The 14,721-nt window shown below is 38.2% G+C and overlaps 1 protein-coding gene across 1 annotated transcript in view; it reads left to right on the top strand.

The window, feature by feature from the left end:
- Nucleotides 1–156, top strand: part of NEK10 (NIMA related kinase 10) — a 96,761-nt gene extending 96,605 nt beyond the window's left edge. The window contains exon 35 of the mRNA XM_065628844.1: nt 83–156. Within this exon, the coding sequence (XP_065484916.1) occupies nt 83–140 (58 nt within the window). The 3' untranslated portion in view covers nt 141–156. The remainder of the gene's footprint in view (nt 1–82) is intronic.
- The last annotated feature ends 14,565 nt before the right edge of the window (nt 157–14,721 follow it).

Genomic DNA, 14,721 nt, shown 5'->3' with positions numbered 1-14,721 from the left:
TTCATCCCATGCCTGGTGACTGGGAATAGTGGGAAATTCTTTCTTCTGACAGATCCTAACTACCAATTTTTTATCCTCCCAGGTATTTCTACTATCCGAGGGGAACAAAGAACTGTCCAGCAAAAGAAGAGAACCTGTAATTCTAAAATAAGCGTTCAGAATTGTTCCTAATGAAGTGACCCTACCTGTACTTCAGCTGAGGCTGTCTGATTACCAAAGGAGCAAGCTTCACTCATTAAATAGCATCCAGATGGAATTCCAGTGGGGGACAGCTTCAAGAGACCTCACGGGATATTTCAGGATGATACTGTGAACTTTAGCTTTGTTTACAGCATAAGCACTTTACAAGGAACATTGGGAAAGATGCTTCCAGGTTTATATATCAGGAGGAAAACACAATTCCCAACAGTACATATCTTCTATTTTTATATATTTTTTTAATGAATTCCTGCATAGTCGGGTTTTCTGGAATGAAAGTAAAAAAGCATATAACCTTATTTATATCCATGTATGTCTTGTATGGGAAGAAAAGGAGCTTTGTAATATGACCAGAAAGAAAATATATGTAGCTTCACTGGACCAGAATAGGAAACAGATTAAACACCACCAGTATGATTTTCATATTTAGAAGGAATTTCTCTACTTCTGTTTGGATGGCAGCAAATTCTAATGCTGGTATGGCATGTTAGTAGGCATTATTTTCAACTGGCATAGCTTCTGAAAGGATTGTTATTTTAAAAACAGCTGGTTTTGCTGCTATTTCAAAATGTCTGTGTATTAGATGTCTGTCTTTAGGCACACATTGTATAGATCTGTGTATATAAAAAGTGTGTCATGTACATTTATATACACATTCATTTACAGCTTAACAGACTATGTAAATTAAATACATGCTTTTCTGCTAATCAAAACTAGTACTTAAAGCACTGTCAGAATTTCAATATTTTTTCACACTGTGCTAAATAGAGATAAAAATGTCTGACTGCGGTAGTAGAGAAGCTATTTTTTTGTCTACAGTTTAGTAAAGAATACTTACTAAGTAGAAAGACTTTTCTCTACAGTTGATATTGTGGCAATCATAGCTGCATAACAGAATACACTTGATATTTTACTTCTGCTAAGCCTGTTGAAAATTATTAGCATTATAGTCATCACATGGTTACTCGTAAGTATTTTTATAAATATGTATGTTGGGTACTTTTTTTTTTCCCTTTTTCCCCAGTGGTTTGTTTGTAACTATAAATAGCTAACTGGCATTAATTTCTTAACAATTCAAGTGTATTATTTCACCTCTGATGTATTACTTTGGCATCCTGAATTGTGAAGCAGTGAAAGGGACCTAATGGGCAGTGTGGAAAAAAAAAAAAGCGAAAAAGTCTATCTTCTTTTCAAATATCTGTAATGTAGAAAGTCATCAGGTGCTATATTTACATCTATACAATGGTACAGTAGAGGTAGCAAAGGTCTGTTCAGGGTCAAGACATATGATTCTTAAGGTACCACCAGCAGGTAGTTACAGTTTCCACCATGAATCACCATAGATGGTATATTTCCTGCAGTGTTACCACAAAAAATCAATTCCTGTTCTAGTTCAGTGTGTTAGTTTTGCTTTGCTACAATGGAGAAAAGGAATGCAGTATCGTTAAATCTGATGGATTAGAAAGTAAATCCACACTATATATGGCTGCCCATGGAACTGATTACATTGATATTTTATCCAAAAAGGCTTCATTTAAATTAAACCTTGATATGCTGGTCCTACTCAAATTGCATATGAATTCTCATAATAATTTTCCATTAAAATAGTAAAACAGTAAAATACTTAAAGTAACCTATTTGAATATATTTCTTAATAAATTCCTTATAATTTTAAATTGTCAGAAGGCATTGAATGCTTTAGAAATAATTTGGACCTTATTTCAAGCATGTTTTCAAGTATTGCTGTTTATATTTTATCTGGATTTGTGTGATAGTGTAGTGTTCATTTGTACTTGATGACATTATTTTTGTTGTGAAATACACTACAATTAATTATTCTTATTGTGTTTCTCCTGATATACTTCTAGTGCTGTTAACTTTGAAGCAAATTTTGTGCTTGTTTTTCTGACTGAAAAGTGGAATGCTAGCTGGTGGCCAGCAGAGGAGAGCAGACTTCTCTCCAGTAACTGGAAGATAAGAGGTAGATTGCTGGCATGTACAGCTGCAACCATCAAGGCAAATCAAACCAGGAAATCAGTGGTGTTTTCTTTTTCTTTCCCAGTGTTCCCTGGGATTTATTTTTTTTTCTCCATGGCTGCAGGTGAATTTACATGCTGGTTGTTGCAGAAAAGAGCTGGTGCATTTTATATGTAGGGCAAATAACTTCCACAGAAGATTCACGATCTAAGCTGTTAAGTAATTTAAGTAGTTTATGTCATTTACTACATGGATGCACTCCACTAAGATAACAAAGAGTCATGATGAATGGAGTGAAATCCATTTTGTGGCTGGTCACACATGGTGTTTCCCAGGGCTCAGTATTTGGGCCAGTTCTGTTTAATCTCTTTATCAATTATTTGGACAAGGGGATTAAGTGCACCTCAGTAAGTCTGCAGATGACACCAAGTTGGGTGGGAGTGTTGGGTGGGTGGAGAGTAGGAAGGCCGTACAGAAGGATCTGGATGGGCTGGATCGTTGGGCTGAGGCCAGTTGTATGAGGTTTAACAAGGCCAAGTGCCGGGTCCTGCACTTGGGTCACAACAACCCCAGGCAGCGCTACAGGCTCGGGGAAGAGTGGCTGGAAAGCTACCCAGTGGAAACAGACCTGCAGTGTTGATCGACAGCCAGCTGCATATGAGCCAGCAGTGTGCCCAGGTGGCCAAGAAGGCCAACAGCATCCTGGCTTGTATCAGGAATAGTGTGGCCAGCAGGGCTAGGGAAGTGGTTGTGCCACTGTACTTGGTGCTGGTGAGGCCCCATCTTGAATCCTGTGTTCAGTTTTGGGCCCCTCATCATAAGAAAGACATTGAGGTACTGGAGAGAGTTCAGAGAAGGGCAATGAAGCTGGTGAAGGAACCTGGAGCACAAGTCTGATGAGGAGCGACTGAGGGAACTGGGGCTGTTGAGCCTGGAGAAAAGGAGGCTGACAGGAGACCTTATTGCTGTCTACAACTACCTGAAAGGAGGTTGTAGCATGGAGGGTGTTGGTCTCTTCTCCCAAGTAGCAAGTAATAAGACAAGAGGAAATGGCCTCAAGTTGCACGAGGGGAGGTTTAGATTGGATATTAGGAAAAATTTATTCACAGAAAGAGTTGTCAGGTATGGGAACAGGCTGCCCAGGGAAGTGGTTGAGTCACCATCCCTGGAGGGTTTTAAAAAACACGTAGATGTGGTGCTTAGGGACATGTTTTAGAGGTGAACTTGGCAGTGCTAGGTGAACAGTTGGACTCAATTATCTTTAAGGTCTCTTTGAACCAAAATGATTCTATGAGATCAGGGTCCATTGTGTTTCCAGTTGTATGAAAGGTAACAAGAGCCACTTCTGCCATGAATAATTTCTGTATGGTTAAATTCTGTATAGACAATATAGATAAATGTACTTAGGGAAACACAGAAACCAAAAAAAAGTTGAGCAGTATCATTCAGCAAATCATCAGCAAATTTGAGAATGGGACCTACATCTCCTGAGTTCCAGTCCAGTGCATAAATGGTATACTTCAAGGTATGTATCTTTTTTTTTCTTGTATGCTTGTAATCTGTAAGGTAACCTGTGCAAAAATCAGAGAACCAGGCAGACCTGTATCTATTATTTGGCTAAGTGAAAAAGATTCCACAAAGATTGGTACTGACAATGTTGAAACACTGTACTTCAACTAACTTGATTATTCGTGAATGTACTGGTTTGACTGAAAATGAGTTAATTTTCTTCACGTGGTTAGAAACCTTTGTTTTTCATAGCTAGCACGGTCATTATTTGGACTTAGTTTGAGAACAAGAGCTAACACCCCGGGACAGAGTCAATGTTTTTAATTGCTCTGGTCTGAGAGCCAAGGACACTCTGAGCGCTCTGCCCACAGGTGTGAGGCAGCAAAGAAGCGGGGCATGGATGGGGCAGAGCTTGACTGACATCCAGACTGATCAATAAGAGTATTCCATCCCATTAGTGTCATGCTTCATATTTAAGGAGAGTCGGGATCTTCTGGTCCCTCTCTCTCTCTCTCTCTTCTTTGCTCTTTTTGTCAGAGCCAGGGGAGTTCTGTTCAGAACTTTTATTAGCTCTGCCTTTTGCCATCCTGCCATTTTGCAGAGGCCTTTCTGCTTTTTTCCTCTTTTCTCTCTCTGGGATTGACTTTGGGACCAGCTGCTGTTTTCTGGGATTGGCTGGTTGGTGTGGGTGGAGTTCATGAGGAATTGCATTGAGTATCTTTTATTTTATATTCTCTTTCTATTTTATATATATATATATTTACTAGTAGTGTATTGGTATTTTGTTATTTTATTAAACTATGTCATTAACACAGCGGCAATATTCCCATGTGTTTGAAAAGAAGGCCTTCTTGCTAAAGTGTGGTCAGTAATATTCATTCAGTGTGATCAGCAATATTCATTTAAGAGAGATAATGTTTCAGAGCTTGCCAAAATGGCAAATTGTAGTTGCTAAGTGTGTGACCACGTGGCTGAACAAGTGTTGAGATAGATGTCTTTCAGAGCAGCAAACAGTGCCACAGTAGGATAAAAAAAGGAAAAGATGAAAACAGCAGATCCACTGTATGAGACAGCAAATGAGTCTCTTTGCCAAAGATGCGGTCTAAATACTTAGAACTGGCTGCCTGTGCATCTGGTGCAGTCTGTGCTGCAGTGAGGAAGGGTGGGAAGAGAGCACTGGCTTTGTGAACTGGGTAGAACATGCCCATAAACTTTGTTGTTCCAGCAGCGTGTGGGCATCTTGTATCCTTGATAGCAGGAATCCATGAGGAACAGTTTGACTGTTACTGTTTCTGGCTACTGAAAAGACCATGTTGACTATGAGGACATATTACTGGAGGTTGTTAGGTCAGATAATTTGCTCATCTTTTTTACCTGGTCCTCAGGCAAACATAGGGATGGAGTTATCCCATAGACCATCTTCCTGATTTTCTTCCACGGTGTATTATGTGTTTGTTCTACAAATACATAAATACAATAATTGACACAATAAATACAGTCATTGAAACACTGTTGACTTCATTTGCAAGGGTTTTGAAATTTTGCTTTAATTAACAGTATCTGGAATCAAAGGTTTACATTTCTTTAGCTTGATCATGACAATTAGTTCTTTACCTTTTCTCAGGTCATGATACAATGGAATTATAAGAGATGATGGATGTTGGCAGAACATGTCAATTTGATGTAGTGGGTCTGATGCTCTGGCTCACAGCTGATGGCACAGTGTATGCCTGAAGGGTTCTGTATCTATGATCTGTTGTGATTCATTTGTAGTCCAAATGAAGCTGGTGAAAATAAAGTGGAGACAGCAGTCTGCCGAACAGAAGCAGGACTGACCAATTTTTCACCTGTTAGCAGTGTTGGTATGAATGATCCTCTTCTGAAGACTTGTGGGAGCCAGCAGCAGCACAGTAAACCCCAGAGACTTTTTAAAAATCTCTACAATGCAATCTGTTAGTCTTAAATTATGTCGTGCTGAATAGATCATTTCTGCAATTAGGTTTACATTGCAGAGTAGCCATTAAATAAATGAGGGAAGTGTAGCACTCTGTAACTGCAGACAGCTATTTTTAAAGATATCTTCAGTGAGACTTAAATTAATGTTGACCTATTTGTCACCTTCCCTTCCCTGAGACAGACATTTCCCATGCTCCTTTACATACAGTTTGAATACCTTCTCTGAATAAGGAAGCCTGGCAATTGATTAGAGCTTTGCCTTGAGTGACCTGCCCGCTGCTTTTCAGAAAGCATTTTTCCTGAGAGTTCATTATTAAATGATGATGCGGTAATACATATTGAAAAATAATTATGAAGTGGATGGAAATAGCTGTTCCTGACATGAAGGACTAGTGGACAATGAAAACTACTGTGTTCCTGAACAGGTTAATCAGCAAGGAACAAGGAACTTATTTCTTATAGCCCTGTTCTCACTAAGAAGTGACTGCTGAGAGACATGCTGGTGGAAATTGGTGGGTACAAACCTTTTTTACAATAGGAAACTCACTTTGTTTTCAGATTTCACTAGGTGAAACTGAGTCTATGTGACAGAGCAGAATTTTTGGACAACTGTTGAAAAGGTCCACTAAATGCAAAGCACAACTCTAATGATTCAGCACTATTCTGCTGAAATCACTGCTCGTTGGGCATTTTGAATATCTGATCAGACTACCTCTCTACAATTTCATTTGCTGAGATGTAAGTGTTCCCATAGTCACTAAGTATTTATTATAAGGAGGGCAACCTTATTCTTTCCAAGAATGACACTCCACCAGTCTCTATACATTTCTCTGAACGCTGTGACCTTTGCATTGGTGCATCTAGCACTGAGGTCACACTGAGAAGATCAGGTTTTATTGCTCCAGAATCTGGGGATTGAGGAATTCATGCAGGGGAGGAATTCTTGCAGCTTTTTCTTACCAATGTAACATAGAAAAACATGTAATATGGCTGCAATATAGAGCTTGGGCAGTGAGCAAACAGCCATCCTACTGAGACTGTCCTGGTGAGTGCTCAGAGGTGACTGACTTTGTTGAAGCTGCCGCTATAAAGGCATTTTGGAAGTTGACTGTGCCCTTTTGTAGGATGCCTGTAAAGTATGTATAGCTTCCAATCACAAGGAGCTTTCTTAGTGGAAAAAGGTTATCTCCATGTAAAACCAAAAGATGTCAAATCATTTTGGTATCCCAGCTTTAATTCTATTTTTAAATGAATTCTTAACCTGACCTTTTCTCACCTTCTGTTTCAATTGCTTCATGTATTCCTGCCTTGTTTTTGTCAGCCTATGAAGAGAAGGTAGCATGCTTATATGTAGGGAGAGATTAATTTCCTCAGGCTATTTTCCAAGATCTGTTCTTTGATTTTGTGTACTCCTCTGTAGCTGCACTGTTCTTTTGTACACCTCAGAAAGATCTAGAGGATATTCTTAGTTCTTCCACCAAACATCCTTGGCAACAAGCTGCATCTTTTGTTTAATGAAGAGGGGTTACCCATCTTTTTTGAATGTGTGGTTGCTTCCTCTATCTGGTCTCATTCCTGTTTACCAAGACCACACATTCCAAATGTTCACTGTTTACTGCTTCAAAGAGACAGGACTAATGTATTGCATTCAAATAAACTTCAAAAAAATACTGAAATGTATCCTAAAACATGTTTCAACATAATCTGCAAATGAAAACACGAGGAATTTTGGGCTGAATTTCTGTAATCACTGCAGCACATAATATATTATCTTTTTTCCCCTAAAGCAAATTATATATTAATATTTCCTCTTCACTAAAATGTGTTAATTGCTTGACACATTGCTTATTCTACACGTTTGCTTCATAACCAAGTAAAATATTGAGTCTTAAATATCCTTAATGGTAGGGACTAACATCCTGTAGCTTTGACTCCTTTGAATGTTTATAAAAAAACCATCATAGTTGTTGGGTGTTTTAATAGTATTCTTACATATTTGAGGAAGTATTTTGCAATTTTTTTTAAAATTTGGTGTTGGGGGAGGTGAAGATTATTAGAGTGTTACTAGGTTGAAGTAGGTGGAAGAGGAGGGGAGAAGACTAGGAATCATGGTTAGTGTTTTGAAATTTCATTATTACATTTGCGAGTCTGTTTAGATGAGACAAGACAACTGTATTTTTGTAACATGTGGGAGAATTTGGTAGTAATTTACATTGCTCTACAGCTTTCAGTATAAGGCTTTGAAGTGCATTATAAACATTAATGCACTAAATCATTGTCTAAACAGGGTAAGGATTAAAATCTTCATTTTACAGATGCCAAAATTATAGGACAAGACAGAGAAGCTAGCAATAGCTTAGCTCTTTCACCCATGGACCAGAACTAAGGACCAACAACTAAGTTGTTGTTGAGTGAAACATATCATGGGTGGGAACAACAAGTTCTTGAGATTTTGTTGTGGACATATTTCACTCTAAGCTGTAGGATTGAAGTCTCTTGATTCTTTGGCTTGCTATTTTAGCAATTACATTATATTCTTCTCTCAAAAAGGAAAATGTACATCTAAGAAGATGATGAAAGGACAGGAACATCTCACATTTGAGGAAACACTGAGAGAGCTAGGACTGTTCAGCATAGAGTAGAGAAGACTGAGAGGGAGACGCGTTTACTAATACCTGAAGAGAGAGTGGGAGGGTGCAAAGAAGATGGAGCCAGGCTCTTTTCAGTGGTGCCCACTGACAGAATAAGAGCTAATAGGCACAAAATGAAACACCGGAAGTTCCCTTTGAACATCAGGAATCACTTTTTTTTCACTGCGAGAGTGACCGAGCACTGGCACAGGTTGCCCAGGGAGGTTGTGGAGTCTCCATCCTTGGAGGTATTCAAAAGCCATTTGGACATGGACCTGGGCAACCAGCTCTAGGTGGTCCTGCTTGAGCAGGGCAGTTGGACCAGATGACCTTCAGAGCCCCTTCCAACCTCAACCACCCTGTGGTTCTATGGATTTCCTTTATAAGCCTATAGCTGGTCTGAAAACCCCAGAGGTTTAGAATTGGTCTGCAAAACCCGGTTTTTAATCACTGCTGTGGATGTCAACATTTCCAGTTAAAGCCACAAAGTGTTCTCTATATACAACAGTCATGAAGGAACATGAGCCAACCCTGCAGGCTGACGTTACAGTTTTTTTGATTGTGAAATTTCCAACTGTGTAACTGCTCCTGTGTGATAGTCCGTCTAGCTGGTACTGACTAGACACAGAATAAATTTTTGGGTTTTTGTTATTCAGTGGTGAAGGGGAAATGGTAGGAAGCTCCATTGAAACAAATAGATACAATTTATAAGAATTAAAAAAATGTGCTGTTTAAATAGGACTTCCTTGCAATACTTATCAACTCTCCTTTTTCCTTAGTTTGTTGTATCCTAAAAAACTTTCTGCAAAGGATATTAGGATTGTGAGAAAAAAAAAATCTACAAAAGATAAAATCAAGAATTGTGGCATGATTTGGTCTTTTATTGCTGATAACTTATTTCTGTGAAACTGAAAATAATCCACAAATAAAGGGGCATGGAATTGGTAGCGTTTCAGAGGGCTGAGAATGATTGGTCACAACCTGCTAAAGCAATGACCACAATATGAATGCTTTTTTCCTAGTCAACTTTATTTATTAGATAGGGGAAGTATGGTGAAGCAAGCTGTATCCCTGTATCGAAGACAATATTTTCAATATATTAATAACAGCTTTTGTATTTATACTGCTTCCTTTTGTATTGATTTCATGACTTCATTATTTTTCTTCTGGTTTTTTTTGGTGTATTTCTTAGAATCTCAGAGATGGCATTAGGGGCATTTGGAAACACTCAGCTCTAATGATCCTGTAGAAATGTCCTCTCTGCAGTGAGGTTTGGAACGTACAGAGTGCAGGATTCCTGTCTGCCAGCTGTGCTGCTTGGAAAGTGTCGTCTATTGCTACACAGCACTTCCTGACTCTCTTTCATGACGATCTGTATGTTATTTGATCAGGCTCTATGTATACTTGGGATAAGGAATTAGAAAATTCATGTCAGGTATTCTTTCACTCTTATTATTCAGTGTAACCATACATTTTACATGATGTGTGAAACAGGCGAGTAAAATCTGATTTCTAGGATTCTATGATTCTGTGTAGTTTCAATCTTTTATCTTGGGAATTCACAACTACTGCAGTGGACTGCCATCCTCACACACACACCTTTCCCTCCTCGTTTGGCTGTACTTTGTCCACTCAAGCTCTTTATACTGTCTTTAATTTCAGATCTGTGTAGTAAAAATCTTTCTTTGTAATTCTCCTTTCTAAATGTTTGGGATATTATTTACTTGTTCGCTTATTTCTTATAGAAGACGTGTCACTGATTCAAAAGATGCTTATTTTGTTCTCTGTTAGTTGGAAAGCTGCAGGTGTTCCGAAGTGCCATCAGATGGACTCGAAACCCTGCTGACAGTCATACTCGCCAAAATATTATTCACAGAATTTAGGGACATAACTAAGTTTTCTTAGCACTCAGTGAGGCATGAAATTTTATTTATGCCTTCTAGAAATGTAAATTAGGTATACAAATGCTAACCCTCCAATTGTTTTGGATTGTATTTTACTTTCTAATGCAGACAGCAATGTCTTTTTAAGTGTTTGCTTTCTACAAGTTCCTATTAGCTTGTTAGCCTGTCCCTCAGGTGCAGATGTAATAATGTCTTTTAAACACATTCAGATTTTTGTTTTTCTTTTTTGATTCCAGGCAGTGTCATTTGCTTCCTGACTGTTAGACTTTTTATTTAATATGCATTAGCCTGAAACATTCCATGAAAAATGTGTTGAACCTGAAGTTTAATATATTTCAGAGACTTAATAGGTATTAATAGGGCAATAATACCTACAGTAGCAGGCACAAACTAGATTTGTAGCTTTGCAGCTTGTAAATTACATCCAATGTACTGAGGGCAAACACCATTAAAAGAACATAATTTTAACATTAAAGAAATTGTATTTGCAATCAGGACACTTGCCAAAACCACATCCAAAGATGTAGAGGTCCTCTACCACACTGCTTTTGCAGCATGCATTTGTATAACCCCTGAAGTCTTCATCTGTCTAATTGAATTAAGTATTTTAAAGTACATTCAGAAGGATTATTACTACAGGTATACCAGACATAAATACAGCTTCAACAGAAGTAATGTTTGTAAAATGTGGTTTGCTGACAGCCTTGAATATACAGGGTGTTTCAAGAAGATGGACCCAATTTGAAATCGCTACTGCTTTGAAACTGAGTCCATCTTTTTGAAACACCCTGTAGAAATCTCTGTCTATGTGAGTGGATGGAGGGATTCCTGTCCTAAATGGAGCTAATCAAAATAATTAGCTAGTTGCTCTGCTACTCTGTTTTCAATCTCTGACACAAAACTACATTGGTTTGAGTCAATCGTCTATATAAGAACATCTTTGAACTCAGTATTTCTTCCAGAAGAAAGTGATTTTCCTAGCTGGAACTTGAGTGTGGTTGAAAATCAGAAGGGAGAATCATTTGCAGTTTATAATTTCCCAGGGTTTCTGATATTTTTTTTCTGAGATTTTTCTTAGGCAAAGGAATCTAATCTTCCCAACTCTTCTACTCCTGTATGAAATGCTGTCATATTCCCAACCCTCCTAACATCATCATACACTTCAGAAAAATCCCAAACCCAGGAACTAATTCCATGTTGATAAAGAATTTTGAAAAATTATTCTAGTAAGAAGAGGTGAGACTTAAAATGCTAGGTTATCTGTTTGCATTGGACAATATGCCTAAAAAGTGTGCAAGAACAGACAGATGCAGTGAACATTCAATCTTTTGCACAAGTAGAATTTTATATGCATTCAGTCCTTGTTTTGTCTGATGCAACTACCAAGAAGGGGCTGCTTTTCATCAGGTCTGATAGTAGACTTTGATATATGGTATCTATCAGTGGGGAACAATTTCTTTGAACTCAAAAGAAATTGCTTCAGGGAAGCTGGACATATCACATCATTAACAGATCATGGATGGTAGATGACAGCCCCTACTTATAAAATCTATTCTTGAAGCAGTGACTGAGAATAGAAAGGATGATTAAAAAGCTATGGACTAGTCACCTAGCTAGATGATCATCACAGGCTCAACAGCTGTTTCGTGTCTGGCTCTGCAAGTCATGAGGGATTTTAGGCTTTGCTTTTCTTGCCATACAGTTAAGATTCTTGAGTTCACTCTCTAGGTGATTTAGACACTAATAATTTACTGTTTATATGTTTGAATCTTGCCTGTGATCATGTAACATCTTTTCTTCCTTTCTACAGTAGTTCTTAGGTACATCCTACTCTATTTCCCCCATCTATTTTATATTTTGTTTCTGTTGCTCTCTAATACTATCTGTTGTAGAGAGCTTGTAATAATTGGCTGCTCAGATCTCTTACAAAGGCTTCACAACAGAGTGGCACGTGTTCTGTAGAGTCTTCTCACAAACTGGCTCTTTTCCACATTGAGGAATAAAGAGCAGGGTTGTTTCCAAGTTGTGTGATATTGATGGACTTCAGCATTTCCAAGGAACTTTCCCTGTGTTTGAGAATGACACTTTTAAAACCAGTTTTATACATTTACATTACACTAAGGAAACCAGGCACGTGGCCCAAAGTGTGCACACCTCCACATTTTACCTTATTGAAAATAGGTACTTACCAGTTGCCAATTATATTACCACTTGCCTGACAGTAGTCCTGAACACTGGTAGAAGGGGACAGGAGAGGAAGTGTCATAGTGTTGTTTTAGTAGCAGGATGTTTTCTCTAGCTGCTCTGCTGTGCTTTACCTTTGGGCTTTGTTTCAGGCTTCCACCTTCAATTCATGCTATTCACCCTATTCATCAACTCTGGTTTTAAAGCTTATATAGAAATCACGGCAGCTTATCAGAGTGTGATCATGTCTCTCCAGCTACACTCCAGCTCTATCTGATTTACAGAGAAAGCTGCATTATGCTGCGAACACACTGTGACCAGGGCAGGAATGCCACTGGTGCCTTGAAGCAGAATGTTTGAGTTGGGAACCGCAAAAAAAGGATTTTCCTGCATGCGCAAAGAACAGAGGAAACCTCAAGAAAACTACCATTGATAATGACCTTTTTTTAAACTTACTATGCCAGCTTTTTGTTCTCACTGCCATCTAACAGGTTCCACAACACTTTTTTTCCTGTCTCTTGGTGCAGATCTGCTCTGGATCCTTCTCTTTTCCTTCCTGTTTATTCCTGTAGGAAGTGCTAGACATCCTCTTCATAACAAAAGTGTTGGACTGAGATGGAGCTCTCTCTCTAACATGCCTCTATATTGTTCTACTTTAGTTATTGGATATCTGAATTGTAGCTTGATGTCTTCAGATTTGACTAGTGAATGCTTGTCACTTAAAAAAGCAGCGTAAGATGGAGAGAAGAGCTTCAACAAGAATAGGAAAATAGAAGCATGTGTAGTCTGTTTTCTGTTCTTTAACCCCTGAAGCCATTTCTCAAGCCATTTCATGTAATGTTTAATCAGCATTGAAGTTATTTTTTGTTATTCATACTGCTCTTTTTAAGTAATGGCTCCTCTGTGCATATATAGTTATTTTGGAAGAGCACTGCTGTATTACTTGCATACATGGACACTCCTTAATGCAGAATAGGAGTCCCTGATTGTTTTTAGTTTAAAGTGTCTGGAAAGGAATAGCTTTAGCAATGCCCACATACATAAAAGCAATGAAATTATATCCTGTAGCGCATTTGCTAGCACAACTGGTGCGAGACGTATTTTCCCTTCTTTCTTTCTCTAGGCCAGTAGGATCATTAGAATAATAGAAAATAAGCATGGAAAGGATTTCAGAATTCACACTTTTGCCTCAAAGTAGGATCAGTTAGGATTGTTTAACTTCTCGTAGATGATTGCATATAACCAAATTTTTAAATTTTTTTTTCCCCATATTTCAAAGGTAAGCCTTTTATCAGCTTCTGAAGGAAAAAAGCTCCGTTGTTCTCAGATGGAGAAATGATAACCAGATAGACCTGCTACCCGTAATAATTTACATTCACTGTCTTGCTCCAGTTGGACTGATGTTGGTTATTCACTGACTAGTGCAGAAGCCTGACAGCCAGCAGTTCTGCTCTGTTCTCACTCAGAAGTCAGGAAGACTCAGGCTGCTGCCATCTGGAGTTATTGTGCTGCTGCTGACTGTTGCTGTATAATATTTGCAGTTATCCTGGACTCTGTCAAAACCACCCGAGGAGGTCATGCAACTGAGAAACACTCATATTTTAAGACTTGAAGATCTTTACAGGTGCCCTAGCCCACTATATCACAATTTTTAACATTAGGAAGCTTTTCTGTTTTCTAAGCAGAGCTTTCTCACTTTAAAGTCCAGTTTAAATTCCTTATTTATGGTCTTTTTCTTGATTGATATTGTTATTTTTCTCTTTGCAAAACCTTTTTATATTCTTGAAATCTATTCCTGTGTTTTTCTTGGTCATCTTTGGGCTGAGAAGTTTGACTCAATTTTTAATTAGAACCCACTGTTTGAGAATATTCATGCATTTAAAGTTTTACTTTCAATGGGAGTTTTCCCATTGGTTTCTCTGGAAAAAAACACTAAACCTCACTGCCAAATTGTTATATTTTGGATATTAATGAGCCCTTGAAATCAATTTTGACATTGAAGAGTTGTTTTTTAAAAAGCCCTCTCTTCTTACATATACATATAGAGATAGTCATGTATGAGGTAGAGACCTAGTCATCTGATATTTAATTAAAAATCAAGAAAAAATTATTGGTCATAATGTTCAACTTCTGAAATAGTCTTAGCCTGTCTGTTTCCCTTACCTTACAGGCTAAATCTTGCTTTCAGACTTGTCATCTGCTGCAATGACATGGTGAGTCAACTGCACATAGTAAGTTGTACCTAATTGGTCCACTTGTCTCCTATCCTTTGCAGGTTGTCTCTAGATAGTCTGACACATAGTTGTTGTTTAGTTTCACAAACATCATTTCAACACATTTGCAAATACGTATGGGTCCATGAG

Source organism: Caloenas nicobarica, chromosome 2 (genome assembly GCF_036013445.1).
Source record: "Caloenas nicobarica isolate bCalNic1 chromosome 2, bCalNic1.hap1, whole genome shotgun sequence".
Taxonomy (NCBI): domain Eukaryota; kingdom Metazoa; phylum Chordata; class Aves; order Columbiformes; family Columbidae; genus Caloenas; species Caloenas nicobarica.
Note: the sequence above shows the minus strand (reverse complement) of the source record. Positions and strands in the feature narration are given on the sequence as shown.